Source organism: Salarias fasciatus, chromosome 13 (genome assembly GCF_902148845.1).
Source record: "Salarias fasciatus chromosome 13, fSalaFa1.1, whole genome shotgun sequence".
Lineage (NCBI taxonomy): Eukaryota > Metazoa > Chordata > Actinopteri > Blenniiformes > Blenniidae > Salarias > Salarias fasciatus.
In genome coordinates, this window is record NC_043757.1 from 14,620,564 (window position 1) to 14,646,529 (window position 25,966).

The window sequence follows — 25,966 nt, forward strand, 5'->3', positions numbered from 1 at the left end:
ATGACACCAGCAAATTGATCAAAGTTGGAGGGGGTGGAGAGGAAGATGCGTTTCCATTATTGGCTGTCAATACCAAAGAAAAAACCCTTGCCATTGCAGAAAGTCATGCACACCAGGAAAAGACACATGGAGCTGTTCCAGGAACTGAATCAGAAATTTCAAACCCTGGACCGATTTCGAGACATACCAAATATGGGCAGCATGGTGAGTAACAGGAATCCAGGGGGGTGGCCATTAGCCAGTTAAGGAGAGCAACAATCAGATACTCAATTATGGAGATACTCGCTGCTGCAGGACACATAGTGCGTGATTGTGCAAATGAGTGATTATGACACTAAAGAAAACATCCAGACACGGGCCTGCCAGCAGCAGGCAAGTGAGAAGTTGAAGGCGCTGCCCTTTAGAAAGAACCAGAACATTTTCTCCACAAGGCCAGGCTCAGGGAAGAAGGACCTTTGGTAATCTTGTTGCAGTAGAGTGCATCCATTCCAATGCAAGGCCATGAATGCACTTTTATTTACATGCACATTTATCTACTTAGCAACCCCATCTCTTTTTTTCCATTAATGCATGGCAGATTTTTTAACCTATCCACATCTATACAAATATTAGCCTGATGTAGCTGCGTAAGGGGGAAAGTTTTCTTTGTCAGGCTAATTCTCCAAATTCTTCATGACCTTGCTGCACATCAAAAGTCTCACCATCTGTCTCCACACCTGGCTGGAGCGCCTCACAATTGGGATGTCGAGCTTTATCCGTCTGTCTCAGACAAGCAGCAATATTTCTGGAGCGGGTGCAGCAAATAGAAATTGGGCTCGTGACCAAACACAGCAAAGCTGAGAGACAATATGTGTTAGCCCGTAGCCTTTTGGTTGCATATATTCCTTTTTCTCTCACATTTCGATCACCTCTAGAGTACAATGCAATTTGAGGCTCGTTGCTTAGTTACTAGTGCAAATCCTTTTGTATGGATAAAGATAAGTACAGTACATTCACACTCCCCCCCATTTCCTTTTTTTTTTTTTTTCTACCGCTAAATGAATCTGCTGCAGAGCTGACTGCAGACATTAGTATCCATTTTATATTCCCTGACTGGGAGCAACTTCTCTGCCTTATTTGCAATAGCGTCTCTGGGACTGTCAATGAGAGCACATTCAGATGAATGGCTCACACATGCAGCCCACATAGTGCACCAGTTTCTAAGCTTGGGGAAAACACAGTTCTGCTACGACTCCATGAAAATAGCGTAAGCATGTTCATATTTAATACACAACCATTATCTTTTGTTATTTGATGCTTTCCACAGCATTAATCCATTATTTTCAATTAGCAGCGAGTAGGATTTCATATAATGCCCTTTTGAATGAGCTGATTTCATTGGAAAAGTCACTGTTTTTGTCCAAAAAAAAAAAAAAAAAGAAAAGAAAAAAAAAACAGTTTAGCTGCAGAGGATGTCATGCCATTAATATCACACCCCACTGGCCATGTTTCACAGGACAAGGCAATGCCAAACAAGAACCCATGGGAGAGCTACAATCCAGCCTGTGAGTACCAGAACTACGCCACTATGAATGTACTAGAATCTGACACCAAGGACTCATTGGAGATGACGCCTGCAGAGTGGGAAAAGTGTGTCAACTTACCCTTAGATGTCCAGGAGGGAGACTTCCAAACAGAAGTCTAGAGGGCGACGACGAAGGAAATGCAAAACGAGAAAAAAGGAGGAAGAAAGGGATGTATTTTGCACTGAACAAAGCAACAGACTTTTCTAACAGCCTTGGCATACATATCTGGATTATATGAGCGTGGCAGGGACATTATGTGCCAATACAATATAAGGACTGGTGAGAGAGATGAAGAAAAAAAAAAAAGAAAAGAAAAAAAAGGGATTAAAAACATCAGTGTTACTTTTGTATTCTCACTAGTGTACTTAGTGTGGGGCAGCCTGGTGTACAATATTACCATCATGTGTTTCAAATTATCTGTTGAGGAATTGGCAAAAAAAAAAAAAAAAAAAAAAAAAAAGGTATTCTCTCTAAACGAAACCTCACAAAGCAAAACGACATGCTGTGTCGTCCCAGCTTCATCGGGTCCAGTTTTTATTTGGTAAAACTGGACCCGGGAGCACAATGTATATATTTATGCAGGTTTTTAAAAAGTTTATAACAGTCTGTTTGGCCATTACTACACTTTTTACTTTATAATATAAAACATGGGAGGCAAAGAGGATTTTTCTGTCATATTAAAATGAATGTTTGTCAAGCTACATTCTTCATTGCTTTAAATGCAATAAAGATAATACTCACTTTTATATAAATAATATATTTCACAACTTTAATACTGCAGAATTCGCTTGAAGGACCCCGGCAAGCTCTCTCATCTGCAGCTCTGTATAAAATATTTAAAAACAAAATGTTGTATGGTGTAAATAAACTTTTGTCTACATATGTTTTACTTGTGCCAATTTATTTTAATGAGAAAAAAAAATGCCAACCTGATCAAAAGTTATAGCGAAAAATGTTAACATTTGAAAAGGAATGTAAATAAAAGAGGAAATATGTTCGTACTGCTTCAGAGGTTGTGTCAAGTTTATGTTGTTTGTTGGTTGTGGAGCATATCACTCGGTGCGGTTCAGTCAGAAAATGTCTGGACGTGACTGGATATGAAATTTCTGAGAAGATGATGTATCATACCGTCAGTTTAAGTCCCACATTCACGGTGCTGTGACAAATTGTGAACCTTCTAAAAAGATCTCAAAACATCTCCAAACTTATAAGATGTAGAAATTCACACAATCTCTCCTTTGCAAAATTCTTCTCAAATCAATTTCCTTACATTAGATGCTGCAAGATATCTCTGTTCAGAAGTGAAGACACAATGACTGCACATTGAAATTGTGCTAAATGTTTGTGAAATTCATTTCCAATTATAATGTTTTAATTATTGTATCTCCAACTTGTTGCAAGTTGTCACAGCCCAACCTGCAAGTCAATATGTTCATTCATGTGACTCAGGTTCCTGCTCTGACTGTCAGTGGAGGGTTTTTTTTTTTTTTTTTGCCGGACAGTTTCCCTGCTTGACCTCGCAGCGTACCCTCATATCTGATGTTTGAATTCGGAAGGAGAACATTTAAACTCCTAATAGGCCTGAGCGCCTCTGGAAGGGTGGCCTGATAAGATCAGTTTCATCAGACAGACAGCTCCAGACAGTGCGGGGTGCTGACGGGGAGCTCGGGGTGGGGGACTGGTCTGCAGTCGACGCCGCCGCAGCAAGAGCGCCGCCACAAGACCCCGTCGCCCCTCTGCAGAGCGGCGGACCGAGAGGAGGAGAAGAGGACGTGTCGGGAGAAGGAGAGGAGACGGAGGAGGAGGAGGGAGGGAGGAGGGGGGGCATGACTCAGATCTTTATCACCGGGCGCAAAATAAATATGAAAGGAGAAAAAGGAGAAATCAGACATAAAACAGGACTGGAGTGGACGGGGACTGAGCTGCGCTCCTGACGCGGTCACAACATAAATTAAGATGTCGGCGTGCACAGCTCAGCCTCGACGTTAATGTCTGAATTTACAGTGCATTTCGTTTTGGACTGCCAGACATAATTAGGTTAACTATATACAGCAGTGCTGTCTGTTCCAGGCTTTTCTTTTTTCTTTTTCATTAATGAGCTGCCATCTAATAGATGGAAGTGCCTTTATACACACTGGCTCTGGTTATACGCTTCATATTGAAAGCTGCCTTTTTCGTGCACATAAGTGCTCAGTTTATGGATCTCAAGACTGAGAGCTCATCCCGCCTCGCGGTTCGTGACTGGAGTTCATTTATTAGCTGTCAGAGGACACAGTCCTTATGCAGTATTGTTTTACCTGGAAACTATTGATAATCTGAAATAATTACATTTATCCATCATGGAACAACAAAGCATCACTACTTTTTATGCTTTGAAGACCAACATGTTGAAGCACTGGGCGAAAACCAAAGCAGGCCCGTTTGCAAGGTCATCTGAAGAAAACACAGAGCAGGAAGCTATTGAATACATTTATTATTCCTTTTATTCACAGAGAGCGATGAAAGCTGAGGATTCAGTGTTTCTGTCCTTATGTGAGCAAATAAAGGATTTTACAGGTTCTTTGGGGTGAAGAATTTGCCAAATGACTGCAATGAATTATTTGGATATAGAAAGTCCAAAAATGATCACTTTCTGCTTTTGAATCATTCAATTCAATTAATTTTTTTTGTTTTTAATTTGTTTTTTAAAATATAATGACAGTGCCGACACAAAACGAGACATTTAACATACCAGCTTGTACCAGTCGGGTTCGTGCTGGATCTTGCAACCTTTTCCACTAAAAGAGCAAATGGTGGCCTCCCACCGTTAATAGTTAGTATGCAGGGAGCAAAGTTTGCACGAACAAGACAAAAGAAGTTAATATTCATATTTTTTTTTTCCAACTACAAGCAACTAAGAGAATCTATGGTGGCCAAAAACCCTTCCGTTTTTTTAATCCCCCAAAGAAGTCACTAAAGCCAGCAAAGCAAACCAAAAAACAATGTTTCATTTATGTGATTCGTTAGTGTTTGAAACAATGTGTGCATTCATGCGGCTTTCCTAATCTGTGAAAAAAAACCTGTCATCTAAAATGCCATCTGAAAAGATGAAAAGCCATCTGTTTATTCACATGTATCTGTCAAATCATCAAGGACCCACTTCAGAGAGGCTGAAGAAGAGGATGCAGAGCCGCAGGGTGTATAGTAGAGTGAGAAAAGGACAGGATAGGGAACAATAAACACAACAAACAAACAAGTTGACGTCAGACAGGAGGCTCATCCCCCGGCTGCAGATGAGGGTTGGAAGCACACATCACCGAATGTCCAGCTCCACCGCCGGATGGAGGAGCGAGAGCAGAGACGGAGATAACGGAAGTACTGCTGCTAATAGCTTGTTGTTGTGTGTTTGCAGTTTGTCCCAGTTGTTTTGATGCTGTTTTGTCATTAATCAGTTTCTTCGCACATCATTCAGGACTTCCTCAAAAAAAGACAGCGAAGCAGAAGTTTCTTAAAATTTAGATTGTTAAATATTTCAAACTCTGCCTGCCATTTGATTCCGGATTCCAAGATCCGTGGCTCCAGACGCCCCGTGTGTCTGAAAGTGGAAAGTCGTGTCATTTAGTTGTTTGTAAGCTGAGCCGAGACGCGTTGACAGGCCTGGTGGACAAGTCTTCATATATGGCAGTGAGTGGCAGGTCCCACAGGCCCGTGAGAGCGGAGAGGTTAACCTGCTCGGGGGTCTGCAAACACTGAATCAACATAATTACATCGATCCTGCGTCACTTTGCTCCCCAGAGGCCTGACTGAGGGGTAAGGCAAACTGCTCGTCTATCAAGGGCCTGTCAGAGGAGTTAAAGCCCAGAGGAAAAGCTTTGGGTCGCCCCCCCCAAAAAAAAAAAAAAAAATCACAGAAACCATGATGGTGAAAGTAGTGGAGGACATAATGAAAGTGTGTGTGTTTGACAGGGCGGATATGTTTTAGGGACACACAAGTTGTAGGACGTTGCAAATGACCTCCGCGACGCCCACTTTGGCGAGTCTGTCCATGTTCCTCCATTTCATCATTTGCCCTTTTGTTTGCTTTGAAGAGTTTGGAAAGAGTTTGGGATGGGAACAGGCTGACAGAGGTGTAGTGGTTAGCACTCTGGCTGCACAGCAGGGCGGGACTCTGTTTTGTTCTGTTCGTGTTTGCTCTGTTCGTGGTACACCCTGAATTCATTCAGTCATCTGGCATCAGATGCAGCACCCCTCACAGGATGGATGGATAAGTGAAATGGAAATAAGAACGGTTATTATTAAGAGCTCAATCATTTCTGCTAAGTGTCTAACCTCATGTGCCAATAAACCCGAGTCAGGCCTCTATCCTAATACTCATTTTTGATTTGTCACTTCAGTTCAGCTTCAAAACTTAAACTAAAACTTTAACCAGACTTTTGGGGGTAGTTTCACAGAAACCGAAGAAAAACTTTTGAAAACCTCAATAAAAAAGAAACTCTGGAAGGAGGTACTTGCCATGCACTGTATAATGCATTATAGTCTCTTATTCTGTGGAGCAGGAAGATAGATGACGGGTACAGCAGCCCCCTGACAGTGGTACAGTCTTCTGCAATTCCTCTCGGTATCTACAGTATTTCACACAATCACATCTGTTATATTTAAAACCCCCTTAAAAAAAGTAGAAGAAAAGTGACGTCAGCACGACTCCAAATGCTGTCTAGTCTGTGCAACCTTCAATAAATTAATTGAGAAAGATAATAATCATCAGCTTATTCTCTTTAAGTTTTTAAGCTTTTAAATAGTAATGGAAATGTGCATTAGCTGTGGTGAGTCACTCCGAGGTTCAGTCTGACTCCTGGTTTGGGCAGTTCACTGTCAGTTAATAAGTGTGAAGAGTTTCACCCATTATTGTTTTTGCTGTTTGATCCAGGAGTGTGAGAACTGTCTGCTTCGTCTGTTGTTGGACCTTTGATCTGAACAGGGGCAACAAATATTTCATCCTCAGGGCTACAACACCAAACAGATCTACCACTAGGATTTAAGAGATAGGTATATGGCAGCTAAACCAAAAAGAAAAAAAAACATTTCTATAATTTAAATTCATGTGCATGCAATTGATATTTTCTACTATGGAATCATTTAATTTAAAGTGATTTTAATTGATATGAATTCAGCTCCTCAGATGAGGACTCAAAGTGCCAGACTCTGCTGTTGGGGGAACAGAAGCTCATTTTATTGGAGCAAACCAAAAAAATCCAAACCACCAAAATAACAAAATCCTGGAGATCACAGTAGACTGCTGCCGAGGCACTGCAAAGCCCAAACACGCACAACACAGACAGAGACGCTGCAGAGCGACCGACAAAGAAACACAGCTGACCCAAGCAGAACACACCCAGCACACCCCATGTATACCACGGCCGCCAGGTGAGGACAATCACACACTCAGGCAGGTGAAACACTTCAGGGCTGCAGTCAGGCATGAGGAGGGGAAGTCCAGGAGTCTGAAGCCAGAGACAGAATCTGAAACTAACACAAGAAACAAAATGTACATTGTGGAATCAGTCGAACTAATCATGAAAAATGCAAGCTGCAAATTGAAGACAAAGTCTTAGGACATTTGCACTGTAATTTCCACCCTCTCACAAGGAAATGATGTTGAAATAGTTCATTTTTTCTTTCTTTTTACTTTTTTTAAATTTAAATGTGATTAAATATTGAGATTTTTATAATGTTAGACATGAGTTAGTCTTGCACCATGTTACTAGTCTGTCACAGAGATCGTACGTAAACAAGTCACTGCAAGACACTGCCGACACTGAATAATCATCGGCTCCTGCGAGACAATGTTCCAATTGTTCCATTTCATTCCATTTCTCAGTGTGTTAACCAAAACCTGTCACATATTGAACTTTTCACAAGTTTGTAGTTTAATCTTCAGGCTCAGACAAGGAGAGCTGAACCCTCAAGTCCCTGATTGTTCTACAGTAAATTCAAAATCAAGAAATAATAAACCATTGCTTCAATTATTTGATTGGTTGAAAATTATCATTGGACCATGCGAATGTGACCTGATATCAGACACACACATTCTAAAAGTTAACGTGAGGAGAACGGTACTTTAAATCACTGTACACTCATCTGAATGCAAACACGTAGTCGATACAGCCAAAAAGGATTACAACAATGAGTCTTGGAAATAAACACTTGAGCAAAGAGAATTTATATGAGAGATTATATGTATGTGTGGTGCAAGAACAAACTGGTTTAAAAAAACAGGCCTGAATAAATTGCTTTTTTTTTTGGGCCCTCTGGCAGACCTAATATTGCAGATTCCTGTTTTATTTTCCTGAACAGATCCATTCATTTATTCATTAAAATGTATCACTGTTCCCTCATAGACAAGCAAAAGGAGACTAAAAAGGATCTGCAGGGAGGAGAGGGAAGATGAAACCAGACTGGCTTTTTGAATATGGGGGATAACAAGTAAAGTTGCACAGTTGAACAGCAAAAATCCTCTGATCTGACATGTTGATCGCACAATCCTCTCTGTGCGCGTCCTCAGGCTCATGTTTTTTGCTCAAGGCTTATTTGGTTTATTAGCGAATGAGGGGGTGGCATATCACATAATGGCTCAACTCAAAGCAGGCTTGCACAATAGTTATGACAAGGTATGCTTACCGCAAACTGTAATTAGACACGCACGCAAAATTTCATGCAAATCCGTAAGAGGCAGCCGCCGAGCGGTTACGTGCTAATCCTGGAACGCATGCATTTAACTGTCAGCGCCGCTTGATGCGTGTCTTTATTACCGGAAAAAAAAATGTTTAATATTTTTAAAAACCTGAGCCTCACAGATGAGAATTAGACTCTCACTAACAAAATCACTCATGATGACTTTGTGCTTCACAGCTCTTCAATAGATTCAGCCATTTCTGACCACAATGCCATTTTCACGCTGTCACAATATTCAGAACAGCCAATAATTAAAAGGACAGCATAAAGAAGCTGCATGACAAATAACTGAGGGCTTGAAAATTCAGTTTGCAGCCTTACATTTGGAAAATGTCGCACAAAAAAAAGTTGTGAATAAGGTTTTGTGTGTTTAAGCTGCCTGAGCTTACTTTTCAATTTATTTCATTTGTGAACTTTATCAAGAGCATAAAAAAATTTGAGACATTCCGAGTTGTGTGGTGGTTGGCACTCTTGTGTCACTGCAAGAAAATCCCCGATTTTCTTCCCACAGTTTCACAAATACTGTGTGTCGTTGAGGTTATTTGATGTTTTTAAAATTCCCCTCAACCCTGAATTTAATAAAGCTATATTGGTCTATACCTGCAAGAGAGTTTCATTTTCATTTTCAAGAAGTTAAAGAAACTCAAATCCTTCAAACTGCAGATATGTCTGAGCTTCATGTTTTCAGGTAAACTGGGCAGAAAATATTAAAACTTGTCCAGTGGGAACATACTCTATTCACTTTAACTTCACTAAATTGATGCAACTATTTAAGTTGCACCAAACCACCTAAAACATAAACGTTAAGTTAAAGTTGAGTGACCTTGGTAAAATGTACTGTAGATATTATGATTTTAAGATGGCAGTATACACAGGGATCCGTGAGATTCATATGTTACTGTAGAGCCAGACTGGTAATAACTGATTATCACCTTCACCCCAGAACCGCTCTGCTCCCCTCAGCATGAGATGAAGTTAAAACCACGTGGCCATGGTCGCTTTTCATGCTGTCACACTTCGTCACAGAACCGTTTTGATTTCAATAAATAGTTCCACTTCACCGCCGCGTCTGGACTCATTTGTATGCTGAGTGAAGACTTAGAGGGACGCTTCAAATCTAGACGTTGCTGCGAAGTAACTACAAATTATTTAGGTTCAAGGCCCTCGACATCAGTGTCACTGATTTCACATCTGAGCAGATGTGACAAACGGTCACAATCTCCTCCTCCATCCCTGAGTTATGAGGCTGAAGTGCAGCCAGAAAGATGTTTTTTTTTTCCAGGACATCATGATGTCAAAGTGACGTTGACCTTTGACTTTGCGCTCATAAAATGTCATCACTTTATCATTTTATCTGTAATCTTGAGTTACGGCCACAGTGGCACACCGGGAACACGCACTGACCTCTGGCCACCTTATTCTAATCAATTCATCCTTGAGTCAAAGTGGAAGTTTGAAAAAAAAAAAAAAAAGAAAAAAAAAAAAAAAGATATTCCCCCCTCGGCACTTCTGAGGAACTGTGCTCACGAGAGTGAAACGGCCAGACGGACAGACAGACAGCCGGAGAACATAACGCCTCAGGCCACAGCTGTCGCTGCAACGAAGGCATAAAAAAAGGGTCTGACTCAAAGACGAGGCTTAGAAGAAAAATAAGAGCCGTGCACCTCAGTCGTCCCGACGCTGTGAGCAAATGAAATGAGTGACAGCATGCATGCAGCACACTCTCTGACAATGCCCCCCCCCCCCCCCCCCCCCCCCCCCCAACATGCCTCACAGAAATAATTTGCTCTGAGTTCCTGATTGACAGAACAGATAGCAGGAGCAAATGTGATCTAAAGATAAAGGTGAAATCACTTCCTCAGGGCTCTGGCAGCGGACATTAATGTCTGTCCAGACTCGGGGAAGAGCCAGCATGTGGTGAAGACTGCTAAAGAGTGTCATAGAAGAGATTTTTTGGAAGAAAGAGGTTGTCGCTCATCCTGTTTTGATGTCTCCAGTAAATCATTCCCAGCTGAAGGCAGTGTTTTCTGGTGGACACTACAGAGAATACACATGAGAGAGACGAAACAGGAGGTGATATGGAAGGAGATATGATCTATTATTTTTTTCTGCTGCTCTTTAGGTTTGAACATAATGTGATCAGCTTGAGTCGAAATCTGAAAGCGCTATTTCATCTTCCTCCTCAGATATTACATGCTTGGCCAAAGCTAAACTGTGAATAGTTACATGGTGCAGATGGAGTATTTTGTGAAAATGGACATTTCTCATGAATGAATAAAACATGAATAAACTCAGTTTAAGGGAAGCTAATAGTTGGACAAATATGATTTACAATACAGTAGTTTAAAGTATCCAACAAATCTAAACGCATTTATTACTAGATAGAAATATTGGCAGTCCAAACAGATGTGAGAAAAAGTGAATAAAGGATGTAAAGATGAGGACTGCAGCTCTGATGAGGGCTTGGAAAGCTTTATTTTTATTTTTATTTTTTTTTAAATTTGGATACAGGTATAATTCAATAACAATCCACAAATGCAATCATTTCACTAAATCCAGGATGTCCAGTCTGCCATCATCATCATCATCATCATCATCATCATCATCATGTAACTCCTTCCACTGACCCACAACACCAGAAACAGGACTTGTGAAGCTCAGGCTGACCTCTGGAAGGCTGCGTTCGAACGTACCATACAGACATGTGGGTGTGTGCCCGTCATGGCGTCATACATTCATGAGGCACAAACATTTCCTTTGAAATTAAGTCCTCTCCTCTTTGTATTTATACACAAACAGCTAATCCGCAGGAGCTCTACACCACACGCCCGTCGCTGATAAACTCCAGAGTGCTGGCAAAAGTCAGAAGTGCTCTTTAATTTAAAAAAAAACAAAAAAACAACAACAAAAAATCATCCAAACTTTTTTTCTTAAACTAAAAACCTTTCCTACCCGAAACCCTGAAAACACAATAGACGTAATTGGTCCTTCACATTTCACACAGTGCACAGGCAGCTTCAGTATATGATGCTCTGGGACCGACAACAGCGACTGCATGGAGAAATGCATCAGTGTCAGTAACATGATATTTAAACTCAGATAGAAACAAGCAAAGTAAACCTCAGGAATCATCATTTCTACACCTACTAGTATTTCCACAAACTGTCTTGTTCACTCGGCATTTCATCTCAAAAAGTAGAAAGTTCTTAGATAATGCAAAAAAACGGTCAGGAGTGATTTCGATATAAAGTTTTGGAGCAATGAGCAGTGAGATCCACCTCCTGAAGCAATCTGTGACTTTCAAACCGTGGAGACGGGCTTAAGGTAGGCTCGAGTTGACGGATGCTCCCAGAACCCAAATGTCATCAATAATATTGACTGAGAAGGACACAACAATCATTCTGAGCGATCTAATTAAAGGGAGCGTCGCCACAACTCAAAGCAAAGCTGAACGTCGCGAGGCACCGCTCCTTAAAAACACAAACAAACAAACAATAAATTAAATCAAGACGGACCGCTGACAGACATGCATTGTGTGATGGAATTGTACTTCCTAGCCTATTTAGCTTTTGGTTACGGTATCTACAGGTGAGCGGCAGGCTTTCAGTGCACGTATTCGTCGTCGCTGATGTCTGAGTCATCAGCCTCCACTTCTCCCTCGATCACAGACTTTTTCCCTCGGCAGCAAGACACCGCCAGGCCGATGAGGAAAGCCTAAAAACATAATAAGCAAAGCACACATTAGGGAGCGTTTCGTAAGGATCATTTGATCAATACAACACAGCGAATGCACCCAGGAAAGAGGCTATTAAAATTTTTGCTGAGGAGATAAGCACTGTGCAGTCATGGAAAATAAATTTTCCAGTAGCCCTTCTCTGAGCAAGAAATTAAATGATATATTTCTGCTCCCAAACTCAAGAAAATCTTCTTGAGAGGCTTTTGAAGTAAATTAAAAAGCCACTGGTTTTGATTAATCTCTAAAAAGAGTCAGAATTAACCTGTGTGAGCTTCTCCTCCACCTCCGAATCCTCACAAAGAACAGTTCAGATTCTCACTCCACTTAACACAAAGATAAGGACATTTTCTCCGCATCACTGGACTCACCCCAATAAAGGCCCAGTTCCCGAAGTAGTAGATGGTGCTGAAGAACCAGAACTTGTGCAGGAAGAGATAGGATCGTGTCACAGTGCACTGATCTGAAAGAAACCAATATTAAAAAATATGTCAATACGATAGTCAGTCCATAAATATATACAAAAACACTTTTGAATCAAAGAACAATAAAACTAATGTATTGGAAGAAAAGTGAGAGGAAAAAAAGAGAGTGATACACAGAACAGTGGCTTGTATAAATTTCAAATCACCATCAATTTTTCCACATTTTGTCACATTATAACCACAGATGTAAATGTGTTCTATGAGGATTTTATGTGGTAAACCAACAGCAGAAAAGCATCCCGAAAGCATGATGCTGCCACCGCCATGTTTCACTTTGGGGATGGTGCGTTCAGGATCATGTGCAGTGCTAGTTTTCCACCACACAGCGTGTTATTGCGCTGAGTCTAAAAAGTTGAGCTTTGGTTTCCTCTGACTGGAGCGCCTTCCTCCTCGTGTTTGCCGTTTCTCCACAAACCGCAAACTGGACTTCTGGCTCTGTTTCAACAATAGGTTGGTCGCTGGAAGTTTTTGCAGAGGGACAAAATATTTGTGCAAATTTAAAAAAAGAAAGAATAGAAGAAGGGAGTATAACTTTAAGCTATTTGTTTCACAACATTTTTTTTTTGTTTTCCATTGATTTCAATTTCAAATTATCGTTTTTCAGGGAGGAGGCTTTTGCAAGAGACAGACAACTTCTTCATTGGTATGTGCTCCATTCCCAAGAAAGAAAAGAAAAAAAAAATCAGCAGGAGTGCAACACAATGTGACACATCCGTTGCTACATGGCATTTATAATTGCACGAGTTTAGCACTCGTTATACATCTGTGTTATAAAGGGGCCTGTGCTCACTCAAGAGCCCAAAACAGGTTGCGATCACCGCATCGAGCAGCACCTCGGGCGAGTTTTGTTACTGTAACTAAAAAGGACAACCAGTCGCCTAAAAGGAGGAAAGCTATGTCACTGTCAATGTGCGTGTGGCTTAACCAATGAATAAAACTGGGAATGATGTAAGATTTAATGGAGGGTTGCATCAAATACATCTGCTGTTACACAGCGAAGAGGCAGAAAAGATGGGTGCGAACACGCACGCGCGCACACACACACGAGACGCCAACAGACTGTGCAGACAGTGAACCACAGGTTATGGGTTATGCATGCTGGCCCCAATTCTCCAATGAGGTAAAGGGAATGCAATTTCATGAGCCGCCCTCCAAAGCTCTCCAGATTCATACGTGAAGCGAGACTCTCACAAGATTTTCACACTGAAATCCCGACACACATGCACAGCAGTACAAAACGATAACTATTCTCTGGAACATTGAAAATGACTTCATTTGTGTAATTCAGGGCGCTCCAGATAATGCATTCAGGACATGGAGACCACAGAAAGCAGGAGGATATTGAAATGCTAATGAAATTTAGGGGGGGGTAAAAGACATTCATGGAGAAGGGAAAGATAAAGACATTTAAGGTCAAGTCAAGTCAAAGGCGGAACAGGAGGATAACTATGCAAAAAGTGCAGGTTTAAAATGTGAAAAAGAAAATTAGGAACACATTTCATGATAACTCAGTGGATTCACTGAAAATCTTTGGGGAAAGTTCAGATACAGAGAACTTTCTGAAAAAAAAAACAAAACAACAAAGAACAAACTCATGAGCCTAAAATGAATAAACATTAAATAGAAAAATCATACAAAACACGGAGATATTTAGTCTACATGTAGAAGTAAAAGAATATACATATTCTATTAAGAACATTTCAAAAAGGAACCCATAAATCCATCTGAACTCAGCATGTGTAAACACTCACTCGATCACTTTTCAGTGCAGCAAAGCAAACTGCAAGCCCATTCCAATCGCTGCTGCTCACTGGATGACATTTTGCTGCAGTGACAAAACACTTAAATAGTGATTAAGAACTAGATTTAACTGAAAGATCTGAGGAAAGGATCAAATTCATAGCTCATAAAATCCAATTCCTCTGTTTGTCTGTGGAGCTTCATGCTGGTGACATAACCTCTGAGTCTCTGCCCTCCGGCTCCGAGGAGAAGCGATAGTGTTATCGATCCGACTGGGGTAGACGCAAGAATGATATCAGAATTCTTAAGCTGAGTCATTCTGCCTCTATGTGCTTGAATGGGTATTGGCAGGCATGGGAAATGCAGGTGACGTCAAAAGAGGAAAGTGCCAATGAAATGCATGCGGTGTCTGGGTCTCTCCTCCGTGCTTCAATTGTTTTTATGTGAAAGCACAGGAATAAAGCAAAGATGGGAGGGGGGGGGACCTGCTTCCCTTCAGGTCAGAATTAATAATTAGCTTAGCAGAGCATAATATATAAAAAAAAAATTAAATGCACTCCTAATAAGACCTGTGTCAATTGAAAAGAACAAGGCAGGAGGAAGGAGTCCACAAAGGAGAGACAAAATGTACTGTCTGGCTATGTTAGAGAGCCATCTGGAGCATTAACGCTCACCCTGCTGAGCTGCTCCTCTCACACTGTTTCTTCCACAGCTCCTCACACTGACTTGAACCCTATGAACAGCGCAATCAGACTTACACAAAGCAGCGTGACATCAAGGTCCCCAGCAATAACTCAGTGTGGCTTTGAATTTATTCATTAAAGGCAATACTTTCAAAAGTTTCCCTCACCGGAGTGCAGAATTTTAAAGAAGCAGAGAATACTCAGGTCTGTGCCGTTTCATCTATAACACAGATTAGATGGAGCCGACCCAGGAGAGTTGTGACGGTGTAACAACAATCAGCTTTGCCTTCACTGGGATCAACAGATAATAGAGGAAGCAAGTTTATCTTAGTTCCCCTGACCCCACTCTCTTCCTCGGCTGCCTCGGCCATCTGCAGCTCTCCAGCTGCTTACCTGAATTTCAGGGCTCCAAGTGGGACCTACAGATGGTTCACAACAGTGGTCCGCCTAAATATATTATCATGTACACCGCTGACCGGCTTCACCTTGAAATCATTACCATTCTCCGATAAGAGCACGGGGCAGTGTGCGAGAGCAGCTAATTTCACCTTGACTGGTGATACCCGGGCGAGCGCTGCCCCGTGCAGCACGATGCATTATGTATAACTTTCATCTTTGGATTCAAGTACAAACACATGCATAAACCCAACATGCACACATTGTGCGCTGGTGAAAGGCTCTCTATCAGAAAGTGCTCTCGTACCGACACTGTATGCTTTTACTTTCTTCCTATCTAAAAAGCAGGAGGGCACTTTTATTCCCAGTGTCCTCTGAGGATGTTGGACTCCCCTCAGCACAAACACTTTCAAACCCCCAGCTTCTTGTGTTTACCATTGTTGTTCGCCAAAAGCATCTTTTCATAGAGCAAAATCCATTACAGGAAAGTTCAAGACCTCTAAGCCCAAACAACAAGATGCAGAGAGCCAGCTAGGTTATCTTGACCCCACCAGGAAACCACTGATCAACTGGAAGCCAAAATACAAACATTTCACCTTTTTTATTCTGCAAATCTTGTTTTGGGTTGAAGTGCAGGAGCAATGTCTGTATACTTGCGTGACACTGACTTCAGGTAGTGTGCAGAAGAGTTGGTGTCAGATATTGATTGGTCAGCATTAAATATTTGGATTAGATTTTGCCATGGCTTGATTTTGACCAGAATGTGCTTCCACACATATACTTGGACGGGTGAACCGCCAACAAAAGGTTAGAGGTATCCATTTCTGCCAAGACATTTATCTTTCAAGAGAATAACGTTTGACTGACATATTCTATTGAAATGCAAATTGATGATGATCCCCTTGATGCAAAGAAAATTACTATTAATTTGTGTTGGGGTTGAGGGAGTATCCTGGTGAAAATTGCTTGGGCACCCTACATCTCAGAGGTAACAGAGAAAATTGCGACCATCTTCCCCCCGAAGCTCTTTAAGACAATACTGTGGAAAACTGGCAAGTTGCTAGGAAACAAGAATCGGTGTATATTGTGAAAGAATTCCTCTGTATTAGACTTTTCATCAGTGGGACTCAATACAGAAACAGTATATGTCTTCTAAGGTAAAAGCTGGATTTCTGATTGCAGTATTCAGCTGAAAGAAGCTGCATTTTCTCTCTTTCAGTGGTAAAAAAATACAAAAAGAAATCACTCCCAAAGACAAGAAAAGTAACAAATCTACTAGTACTTATATACAAACCAAAAAGTGGGGGAAAAGTAAACTTTGAGGTAGGATTTATTGATTTCTAGATGCCTTTCCAGAAGAATACATAATGCTGCAGATGTATATATGTGAATGTAGACATCAATTCATAACACGATGCGCAATGCAGACAACACTCTGAGAGAGGTTTTGGATTTTTGATTCCCAAAACCTAAAGGAGAGTGAGACAGAAAGTCATTCAATTATTGGTCAGACTGTCAGGCGAACTAATGTAACCAATAACAGAGATTGCAGAACTGATGATAGGTGTTGGCACGACTGCAATAAAATAAGAGTTACGGACAGTTAATTACTTAGGTAGGGGAGTAATCATTAGAAATGGACACCAGTGGTGCAGTAATAATGAAATAAAATCCAATGGATCAATGAAGGAGACAGAGGCCTACCTAAATAGCCCTGATGGATTATTGACATTAAGGTCTGTAACATCTACCCAGCTGTCGATCAAAGAAATAACTTAGAAAAAAAAATATATATATAGTAATGGGTTTTTTCACCTTCTCATCAGAAGGGACAGCATGTTGGAACAAAGCAACAAAACCAAGCCAATCACTGAGAAGGTCACATCTTCTATACTAAGACAGAGTCTATGATCAAAGCCCACCCTCCCCAGACCAGACCAGGCATGAGCGTCATGTGGCGAGAAAAAAAAAGCTCGTCAGGGCAGCCGAATACTAAGAAATTCTGCGGGTTTCAACCAGACCGAGCGAAGCTGTAATGTAGTGAAGCCAAACTTGGAGAAAGTGTGGTTCAGCAAAAGTTCTACTTTATGTTCGTGGCTTGAAAGACGCTTGGGATAAAAAATTTAATGGATTGAGATGAAAGCAACATCAATACTGAGCAGAGCTTCCAATGATGCACAAACAGAAGGAATACTCAGACTCTTAGGCTCTTAAAAACAGTAAGAAGTGATGAAAAGGGGAGAGGATTTCCAGATTCAGGTTGTCTCAAACACTGGCAGCCAATTCCCGAGGATTCATTTTCATTATATTGAGTAAATGAGTAATAGCATGGTAATGACCTTCGACTAGATAATGGAGAGCTTGGCACAGAGCACCTGCTCACCAAGATGTTAGTGTCATTACCCCACTGTGACCAACTGGCCAATCAGTCACCAGCTTGACTTCTACCCTTTTGTGCCTGAGCTGTCTTTTGACCCTGTGTCAAACATGGCATTTTTTCAAAGTGATGGCCGTCCTGAACTTGTCCAGAAATGAATGCAGCTTTCAGACTTAAACTATTGTTTTCTTGTAAGAAGTGCCAGGAGGAGTCTGAAATTGTGTTTTCGATCCAACTATATTGAGGAAGTTTCTTTTTTCTGCCTTCGAGGAACAAAAATGCATTAAGAAAAATGATATATAAAAAAAAAGGAAGAATTTACATCTTACTTGAATGCCTCCATCAACCCTGTTACAATTTACAAACTGAAGAAAACATGGAGATTTGAGTAAAACATAGAGACATTTCACAAGAAGACATCCATGAGGTGATGTTATTTTGGAGATGGTGCCTTCGCGAGAAAACCAGGTGGACAAATCAACTGCGGATATTTCAAAAAAAATAAGTAGTGGACAAAAATATTTTAACAACGCCTCCGGTCTCCGGCTCTTACCAGACGGAGATATGAATGAAACGTAGTTTTAAATGAGAGTGACGCACTGAGGAGTATTGGCGAAACCAAGAATAAATAAGTGTCTCTCAGCCTTGCAGCCTATAAATGGTGAATGGCGACTGCAATTATCCAGAAATCTCATTGTTGAGATGTTGCATCAGCAACATGATGATTTTCTAGACTGGATCAGATCACGGTTCTCAGTATAAAAAAAAAATTCACAGATCTAAAAAAAAATATTTGGAAGAAAAGATACACAGACTATTTTAAAAATTAAAGTTGAAAAATATGATTTTCAACTGAATCGACTTCAAATGTATGTTAGTTTTCAGCCCGTTGCACAACATCCGCATATAAAACTGTCATGCATGACCGAAGACAACCTGGAGGGCTTTATTTTTGTTCATTGTATCAACTTACAGAATAAAAGTGTCCATTATTGGAGACTGAATGTTCTTCAAGGTTGACAGATGTGTCTGAGTTATTAAAACCGGATCAGAGCAAACAAAACGTTTCCTGCTCGGCGACCTTATGTGCAGACTGCAACGTCTGCTGGACAGACCGTCTCACCGCGGCTTTTGTTTTGTGTCCCTGCCTGCTCTCCTCTCCCTTTTCAGGCAGGTCGGTGCTTTTCAAGAAGACCATTTCATTTTTTCTGGGATGAGCTGATTGGTGAATGAGTTATTTGGGTTTTTTTTTTTTGGTGACAATTTATTTTGGTAAAAATAACAGTCTTTACTCCACATTTGTAAACAATAGACACGTGTGGCTTCAGCAGCCGGGCTGAAAACCATGGATAATCTTCTCTGCTAATTCCAAACAGGTCTTGTTTGCTGGATCAGATTATTTAAACCTGAAGAAGACATATCAGGATTTTAACAATTCATTCACTTAACAACAGTAAAAGCAGCTTCAGTAGAACCAGACGGAGCCACAGCCGCCGGTTCACACAAAGCTATGGCATGAGTCCTGTTCTTCCAGCAGCATTTATTAATATTCAGCCAAAGTGACGGTACTCTTCAGTGGCATTGAGGTCAAGGCTGATAGCTGGTCAGTTCACCTTCTCTTCACCCAAATTCTGGAGTGGTCAGATAAACCCCGGCTCTGAGGAGGAGATCACTGGACTCATCACCGCACATGATGTTCTTCCACATGTTCAGGTCAACAGCATCAGATGAAAGAACTGGTCAAAGGATTCAAAGGTGTAACCTATATATTCACTTCTGCTGCTCAACGCACAAAAGCGCTTTTGATTCCAAGTGTGGGATTATTTAAACGGGGGAAGGGCGGCAATTCTTGTTACAACAAAGAAACAATTGACCAGAGCTGTCCTTACATCTTCTGCATGTTTTTGACATAATAAGAAAAACACTGTGATAAACCAATAGGTAACATGCTTCTCTCATGAAGAAGACTAAATGTGATTTGTTACTTCCATTCCTTGAATACCGCATGTATTCACAAATGTGTTGATGTATCAGAATTTATTCATGAATAGGCAAATGAGCCACAATCACGGTCCAATCAGCAGGGCACCGGGGCCCATGTTGCTGTCATTACTGAAATATCTTACCATTCATGAAGAGCAAACAGTTTTCATTGTTGATACTGAATCTATTTCATCTACAGGATTTTTTTTTTCCTCAATAGAAGTTCACACCTGAGCAGACAACAGAAATTGTGCACATTATCTTAGACATAGAAAACTGGTGCCACTGAACCACAGTCATCAACCTTTTCAGCTTCAGACAACGCTGCGTATCAAGCAGCGATGGAGCACTTTCTGCTCTTGAAAGGAGAGAGGAGGAAGGGCTGCACACCATGCGGAATAAATCTGTCACCTGTTACTTTTACACGAGAACGTCTCATATGTATCTGCAAGTGTCTGACTGAATTCAATTCCTGTCGCATGTGCTGTCTCTGCTTGACACTTCCTCCTCCTCGTGGTAGGTGGCACAACGGCTGTTGTGAAAACAGGAGCCATTTCCAAGACGGCCAGAAAAGGATCTGCTTCCCTGTGCTGGTCAGAAGAGAAAAGCACAGATTCTGCTCGCCAAGTGACTCTGGCAGCACGGAGCTTTTAAAAATGTTGAAGTGCTCCAAAACGTCTGTGTGAATTAACAGATCCCACAATTATCACGACTCTGGCACAAAACGATATCTGGGGTTCACAAACTGAAAGTCCTGTGATGTTTTTGCCTTCATGAGACTTATTGTTTGCAAATATACAGCCAAACACAACGTTAATTTCAGTGCATACGAGGTAATTTTTATGCTGCAGAAACCAGTGAATCTGTGTAGGTTAGATGTGGAAGTTGTGGGCCTGGAAATAAACAATTTGTTTGAGAAAAGGAAATAAACAAAAAAAGAAGCTAATTAATTTCCATACTGCAGCCTGAATAGTTGTGTGAACAAGAGCATTACTGGAGGATTGCCATCTTATGCAATTAATGCATGTTGGCAAAGTCGGCCTTATTGTCTTATGTAGACACAACCAGCTAAATTAAATATAACCCTATTGAACACAGTAAATGTGATAAAGCAAGCATTTCAGACGTGTAATCCAGATTCCAAATAGGTTGGGAAAATATGTCAAACATAATCAATTAAAATAATCACAAGTATTTCAGTCTCAAGAGAACCTGACGATTTTATGCAGCTTAGAAATTCATTTTCATTTTGCACAAACAAATCTAAAAAGTATTCAAACAAAACAGAAACCAAAAATGAATGGTGCCATGAAGCAATTCACTCAAAGTAATATGATGTATATATAATATTTTTGCAACTAATGAAGTTAATTTGCAGGAGGTCAGGAAAATGACTTGACATTTAAAAAAATTCTAAAAAGTCAAAAAAGGGTACAGTAATAGTTTCTAGTTTACTGAAAGCTATTCTCCAAATTTTTGGGACAAGTGTAGAAAGCTGGTTTACTGACACTAACATCGACAGCATAACATCAAACAATTCAGACAATTTGGATAAAGCTCTGTGAACAACGGACAAAGCTAAAGGTCTGATTTGAAATAAATCGAACTGAAGAATTGGATGTTTGGGATCTTTGAGGCAGCCATTTAGAAAACCCTGCACATGCTCAGAAAAACTTCCAGAAACCTGTGAACCAAGACGACTGTGAAATCCACAAATAGAAGCTGTATTATTCTGAAAAGAAGCCATATGTGAACACAACACAAGCGCTCCTCTTCTTTAGACCAAAGGTAAATTGAAAAACTGTTCTGTGTTCAGAAAATGTCATATCTTGATCTTTTTTTTTTTTTGTTAAAATGAAGGATGCTGTGTTCTTTTGAAAAGTGTACAGTGGTCCATCCAGCCTCTTTCAGGGAACTTCTTTTATATTTCCAGACATCACAACATTGGTTTGCATGAAAACTGTCTGGGTACTGAGCAAGCCTGCTTCAACTATGAATGTTGTACCAAACCGTATAAAAATCAGAGGCTGTGCAATATTTTATTTTCATTTCGGTTGAAACCAAGCACAAGTGAATCACCATTCTTTAAGCACAACTGATCCACCTCTGCCAGTGCATAATCAATAGCGGGTTGGTGGTATTCATGTTTGAGGCAAATTGCTACATTAAAAACAAACAAAAGCACCGAACTGCACAACCTGTTTTGAAATATGCACACACTCATCCAAGTAGAGTCACGTTCGTTAGTTAACCAGATTCCCAAGAGAACTGCGCCACCTTAGAACTCTGTGATTCTCAAACTGTGGTGCATGTGCCACTGGTGGGACACAAGCTCTCTCTAGTGGCAAGTGGGGGGGGTCATAGATGTTTTTAAAATAAAATTTATCTGAAAATGTAAAAAAAAAAAAATATTAAAAAAGTATAAAACGTAGAATGAAAAAACATAAAACATCTGAAATTCCTCTCTAAAGTGAGTGCATAAGTAATGCATGTCTACCTAGAGAGCTCCGTATTTTCTCAGGTGGTCCACACTGTGTCAATCAAGGGTTAAACCGTCAGCTAAACACAGTGGTCACTTCCTGGTTCATTCTTAAATGGGAAAGTAATTCAGTGAATCGGTCTTGATTACATGAGTCTTTAAAGAGTGCTTCACCTGAGTCTCAGTTTACAGAATAGACTCCGTTCAGTTTTAGTAATAACAGCACTTCACAATAAATTTAAACTTTTTTTTTTTTTTTTTGCAGTTTCCGCAATATATCAACAAATTTATAATCAAACACTTTTTAGTCAGAGGCAGTAGGAGATGATGGATCGATGAACAGACAGACAAAACATACATCCATCCCATTTGGGTGTCAGCACCTGTTAAATGAAGTGTCGTTTGCTTGCACACTGAATAAAATGATAAAAATATACATTTCAGTGATGAAACGGCTAAAATCATTGATAGTACACAATGACCGACGTAACGATATCTGGATCTGCAGAAGTTCTGGAGGTGATAAAACACCAGTTCAATGACACATCCTCCAGGGCAATGCTTCAGTTTCAAAATGAAGTGTGTCGTATAACAAATGGCATGTGACAGAGCGCGGATGTGAATATGCACTGCACTGCCCTGAAATGAGCCATACAAGAGACTCTGCTGAATCTTTTACATACGACATGATTTTTCAACCTTGAAGATACTGTGAATGGATCCAGCAATATGTCATCCAAAACCCTACCACCAATAGATTTTTTTTTTCCTATTCTATAACTTCAACATAATTAATGCAACAGCATATGGAAAGATTTTCAAGGGTAAGTTAACATCTGTATTATTCAAGCTGGATGAGCTAATTAGTACAGAAAAAGCCTGCAGGCCACAATGTGCGAAATGGATGGAGTGAAATATATGCATCTATAAATCACAGTACTGTAAACACATAACATTTTTCTTTAACCATTCTATTTACTAATAGAAGGTAACACCGTTTTCCCTTGTCCTGTAGAAAGCATTTGCTCCACTAGCAGGTAATAAGATGTGCTTCTCTTTATATACGCAAACATGTGAAGCGGTGAAGTCAAAAAATGTTATACAATGTTGTAACACGCTGTTTAGTAAGGTGATCCAAAAATATTTATCAAAATCCACATTTTCAATAAAATAATGAGTATGAAATAACCTTGCCTGTCAAAACTGCACCACTCCCATGTAACTGTTGACACATGAACTTTACTCCGTTCTTTCATTACATACTTGACATTTAAACTCATCAGCACTCATTAGTTACTCTAATTGCATTCTCATTCTGTGTCTTGAGGGAGAACATTTATGCCCCAACATTGATTCATTTAAATTAAAAAATAATAATAATAATAATTAGCCACTGCACTAATGGATCTCTGATGGCAAAAACAAAGATGCACAAAGCCCCCAAATACTCACACGGATTGACTCGAGACCTGGTTACATCCCGACTATTCCACATGGAAAAATCAGCTGAAGGTGTTTTTCTGATTGTGTTTCTTTTCATCAAACCTTTTTGTGGGGATGGCTGTGATGCATTTAATGCCACGTTTATGTGAACTCATAGTTTGATTTAACTACTCAAGGACCAACGCTGCGGGGTTTATTTACCAATCCCACATACAAAGAACGTTAAATTGCATGTTCGCACAAATAAATTGGGCTATTTGCTTGTGTTTTGTGGGTGATCAACTACGAATAACACCATGAGTGGCATCACACACAAACAGAAGTGTTTCAAATTAGTGTTTTGTGTGCATTAGGCCCATTTGCACAGGAACTATCTGTTGGTAGCATCATTTCCATATTCATTTGGCTCCCCATGGAGCGGTTAGATGGAGCGCCGAGCCCCGACAACCACAAAATGAAAAACGTTGATTTGGACACGTGTGACAGAAAATAAATCAGAAAAAAAGATAAACGTAATCAAGTAGATGATAAAAGATAGCAAACAACGGCTAAGATGGAGTAAAACAAAGAAAATGTCCTAATCTAAGGTTGTAGAGAGCCAGCTCAGGAAATGTTTCTCAGAATCTCTTTGAAGACTGATCCGATTTGCACTTCGTTTTTAGTCTCAGATAAAATACATTTATACACATATTAATACATTTCAGATAATGTAAATAGCATTATACATTAATCTATTGGCATAAAGTCTTCTCAGCATTTTTGTGCACTTGAGATGACCTGTTCGATATTCCATATTCATGAAGTCCATGCTAAAATAACAGAGCGTAACAGATAATAATTTAAGTAAGCGCCTGCTTTCACTGCACAAAGCTTCAGTGGATCAGGATCTGTGTTTTGAGCATGTTCAGAGCGAACAGACAGGTAGAGCAGTTTTCACCAGATAAATCAGAAAAGACACATTTCAATGAGGACATCTTCAAATAAAATAGACGTTTTGTGAATATAAATCCATCCAGGCCTTCATGGATAATGAGTATCATCTACACCATCAGCAACAGCCTGACTTGTGCTTGATCCAAATGAATAAATTATCATGATACAGCTCAGCGGTATGGTGTACATTCACACATTTGTGTTTTCATGGCTGATTTACTGTAATAAGTGTTGGCATGGGGACAGCAGGAGGCCATGTACTGCATTAGTAAATGTTTGTCCTTGGGATGAGTCGCTCTAATGGATAAAATGGCGATGAAGATTACAGAACAGTGGTCTCCATTAAATGGCTGGCTTGTGCACCAGAATCCCTTTCTTTCTTTCTTTCTTTTTTTTTTTTCTGGTATAGGCCCAACGTGTTGAATGAATCTTTGATGCTGAGTTGTAAGTTCCTCCAACATCTCAGTGTTGGACCAGAGGCACCTTAGTACAGTAGCAGGGAAGACAAACTCACCCTCGGGCGCTTCAGCATCACATATCCTTGCGGTGCCAAACGTAGCATTCCCAGACGTGGGATCAGGTGAGGGCATCTGGCTCTGATCACAAAACACAAGAGTCATTTTAGTGTGTAGAACACAAGCATCTGTATGGGGGGATTCAGGCCTGAGCAGATGGAGAAATAAATACACTGTCTTTAAATCTGTTCCACTCGTTTTTTACAACACAAACATAGTTTTACCTGAAAATTAAAGATTATAATTTAAAAAGCTTTGATTCAAAAATTCTCCCCCTGTCTGCATGTCGAAGTGTCCTTGGGCAAGACACTGAACCCTGAATTGCCCCCGGTGGATGGACTGAGCACCTTGCATGGCAGCTGCCTCCACCGGTGTGTGAATGTGTGTGTGAATGGGTGAATGCAATAATGCAGTGTGAAGCACTTTGGTCTCTGCTAATGCAGATGAAAAAGCGCTATGTAAGTGTAGTCCATGTACCATTTACCTCAAGAAACTACAATCTGGCCCGTCAAACCACCAGACAAATTACAAAACTTTCACAGGAAACAAATTTGAAGAAAAAATAAAATAAAATAAATAAATTTCTGAATAGTAGTATACACAACACAAGAGTGAGACCCGAGCAGAGTGTGAAACCTCTGAAGCATTAGCCTCAAATTCATGTTGTTAAAGACATCGTCATACAAACACAGTATAATGCAACAGCCACAGGAAATAGACATATTAAAATAGACATTTTACTATATTTTGCACCAGAGGGTATCATTACAGTTGACAATATGTTGAGATTACAGTCATTTTCAAAGTAATTGTTTGGTATTGCAATAAAAAAAAGCACACACACACACACACACACACACACACACACACACACACACACACTTACTTTCATCATATATAGTCTGCATCACAACAATAAAGAA

At 40.3% G+C, this 25,966-nt stretch overlaps 2 protein-coding genes across 12 annotated transcripts in view; one reads left to right on the forward strand and one right to left on the reverse strand.

Annotated features, from left to right (window-relative positions):
• The window catches only part of adgrb3 (adhesion G protein-coupled receptor B3), a 119,908-nt gene extending 117,463 nt beyond the window's left edge, over window positions 1–2,445 (forward strand). For 8 of the 10 annotated variants that reach the window (XM_030106438.1, XM_030106441.1, XM_030106440.1 and 5 more), the window contains 2 exons: window positions 100–204; window positions 1,496–2,445. In XM_030106438.1, coding sequence (XP_029962298.1) covers window positions 100–204; window positions 1,496–1,684 — 294 coding nt within the window. In that variant the 3' untranslated portion in view covers window positions 1,685–2,445. The remainder of the gene's footprint in view (window positions 1–99; window positions 205–1,495) is intronic. The other 2 variants (XM_030106443.1, XM_030106445.1) reach the window with 1 other exon arrangement.
• An 8,329-nt stretch (window positions 2,446–10,774) lies between these two features.
• Window positions 10,775–25,966, reverse strand: part of lmbrd1 (LMBR1 domain containing 1) — a 53,436-nt gene continuing 38,244 nt past the window's right edge. The window contains exons 14-16 of one of the 2 annotated variants that reach the window (XM_030106465.1): window positions 25,043–25,118; window positions 12,381–12,472; window positions 10,775–11,990 (exon numbers count right to left, since the gene is read on the reverse strand). In XM_030106465.1, coding sequence (XP_029962325.1) covers window positions 11,880–11,990; window positions 12,381–12,472; window positions 25,043–25,118 — 279 coding nt within the window. In that variant the 3' untranslated portion in view covers window positions 10,775–11,879. Of the gene's footprint in view, window positions 11,991–12,380; window positions 12,473–25,042; window positions 25,125–25,966 lie in introns of both variants that reach the window. The other variant, XM_030106463.1, reaches the window with a different exon arrangement.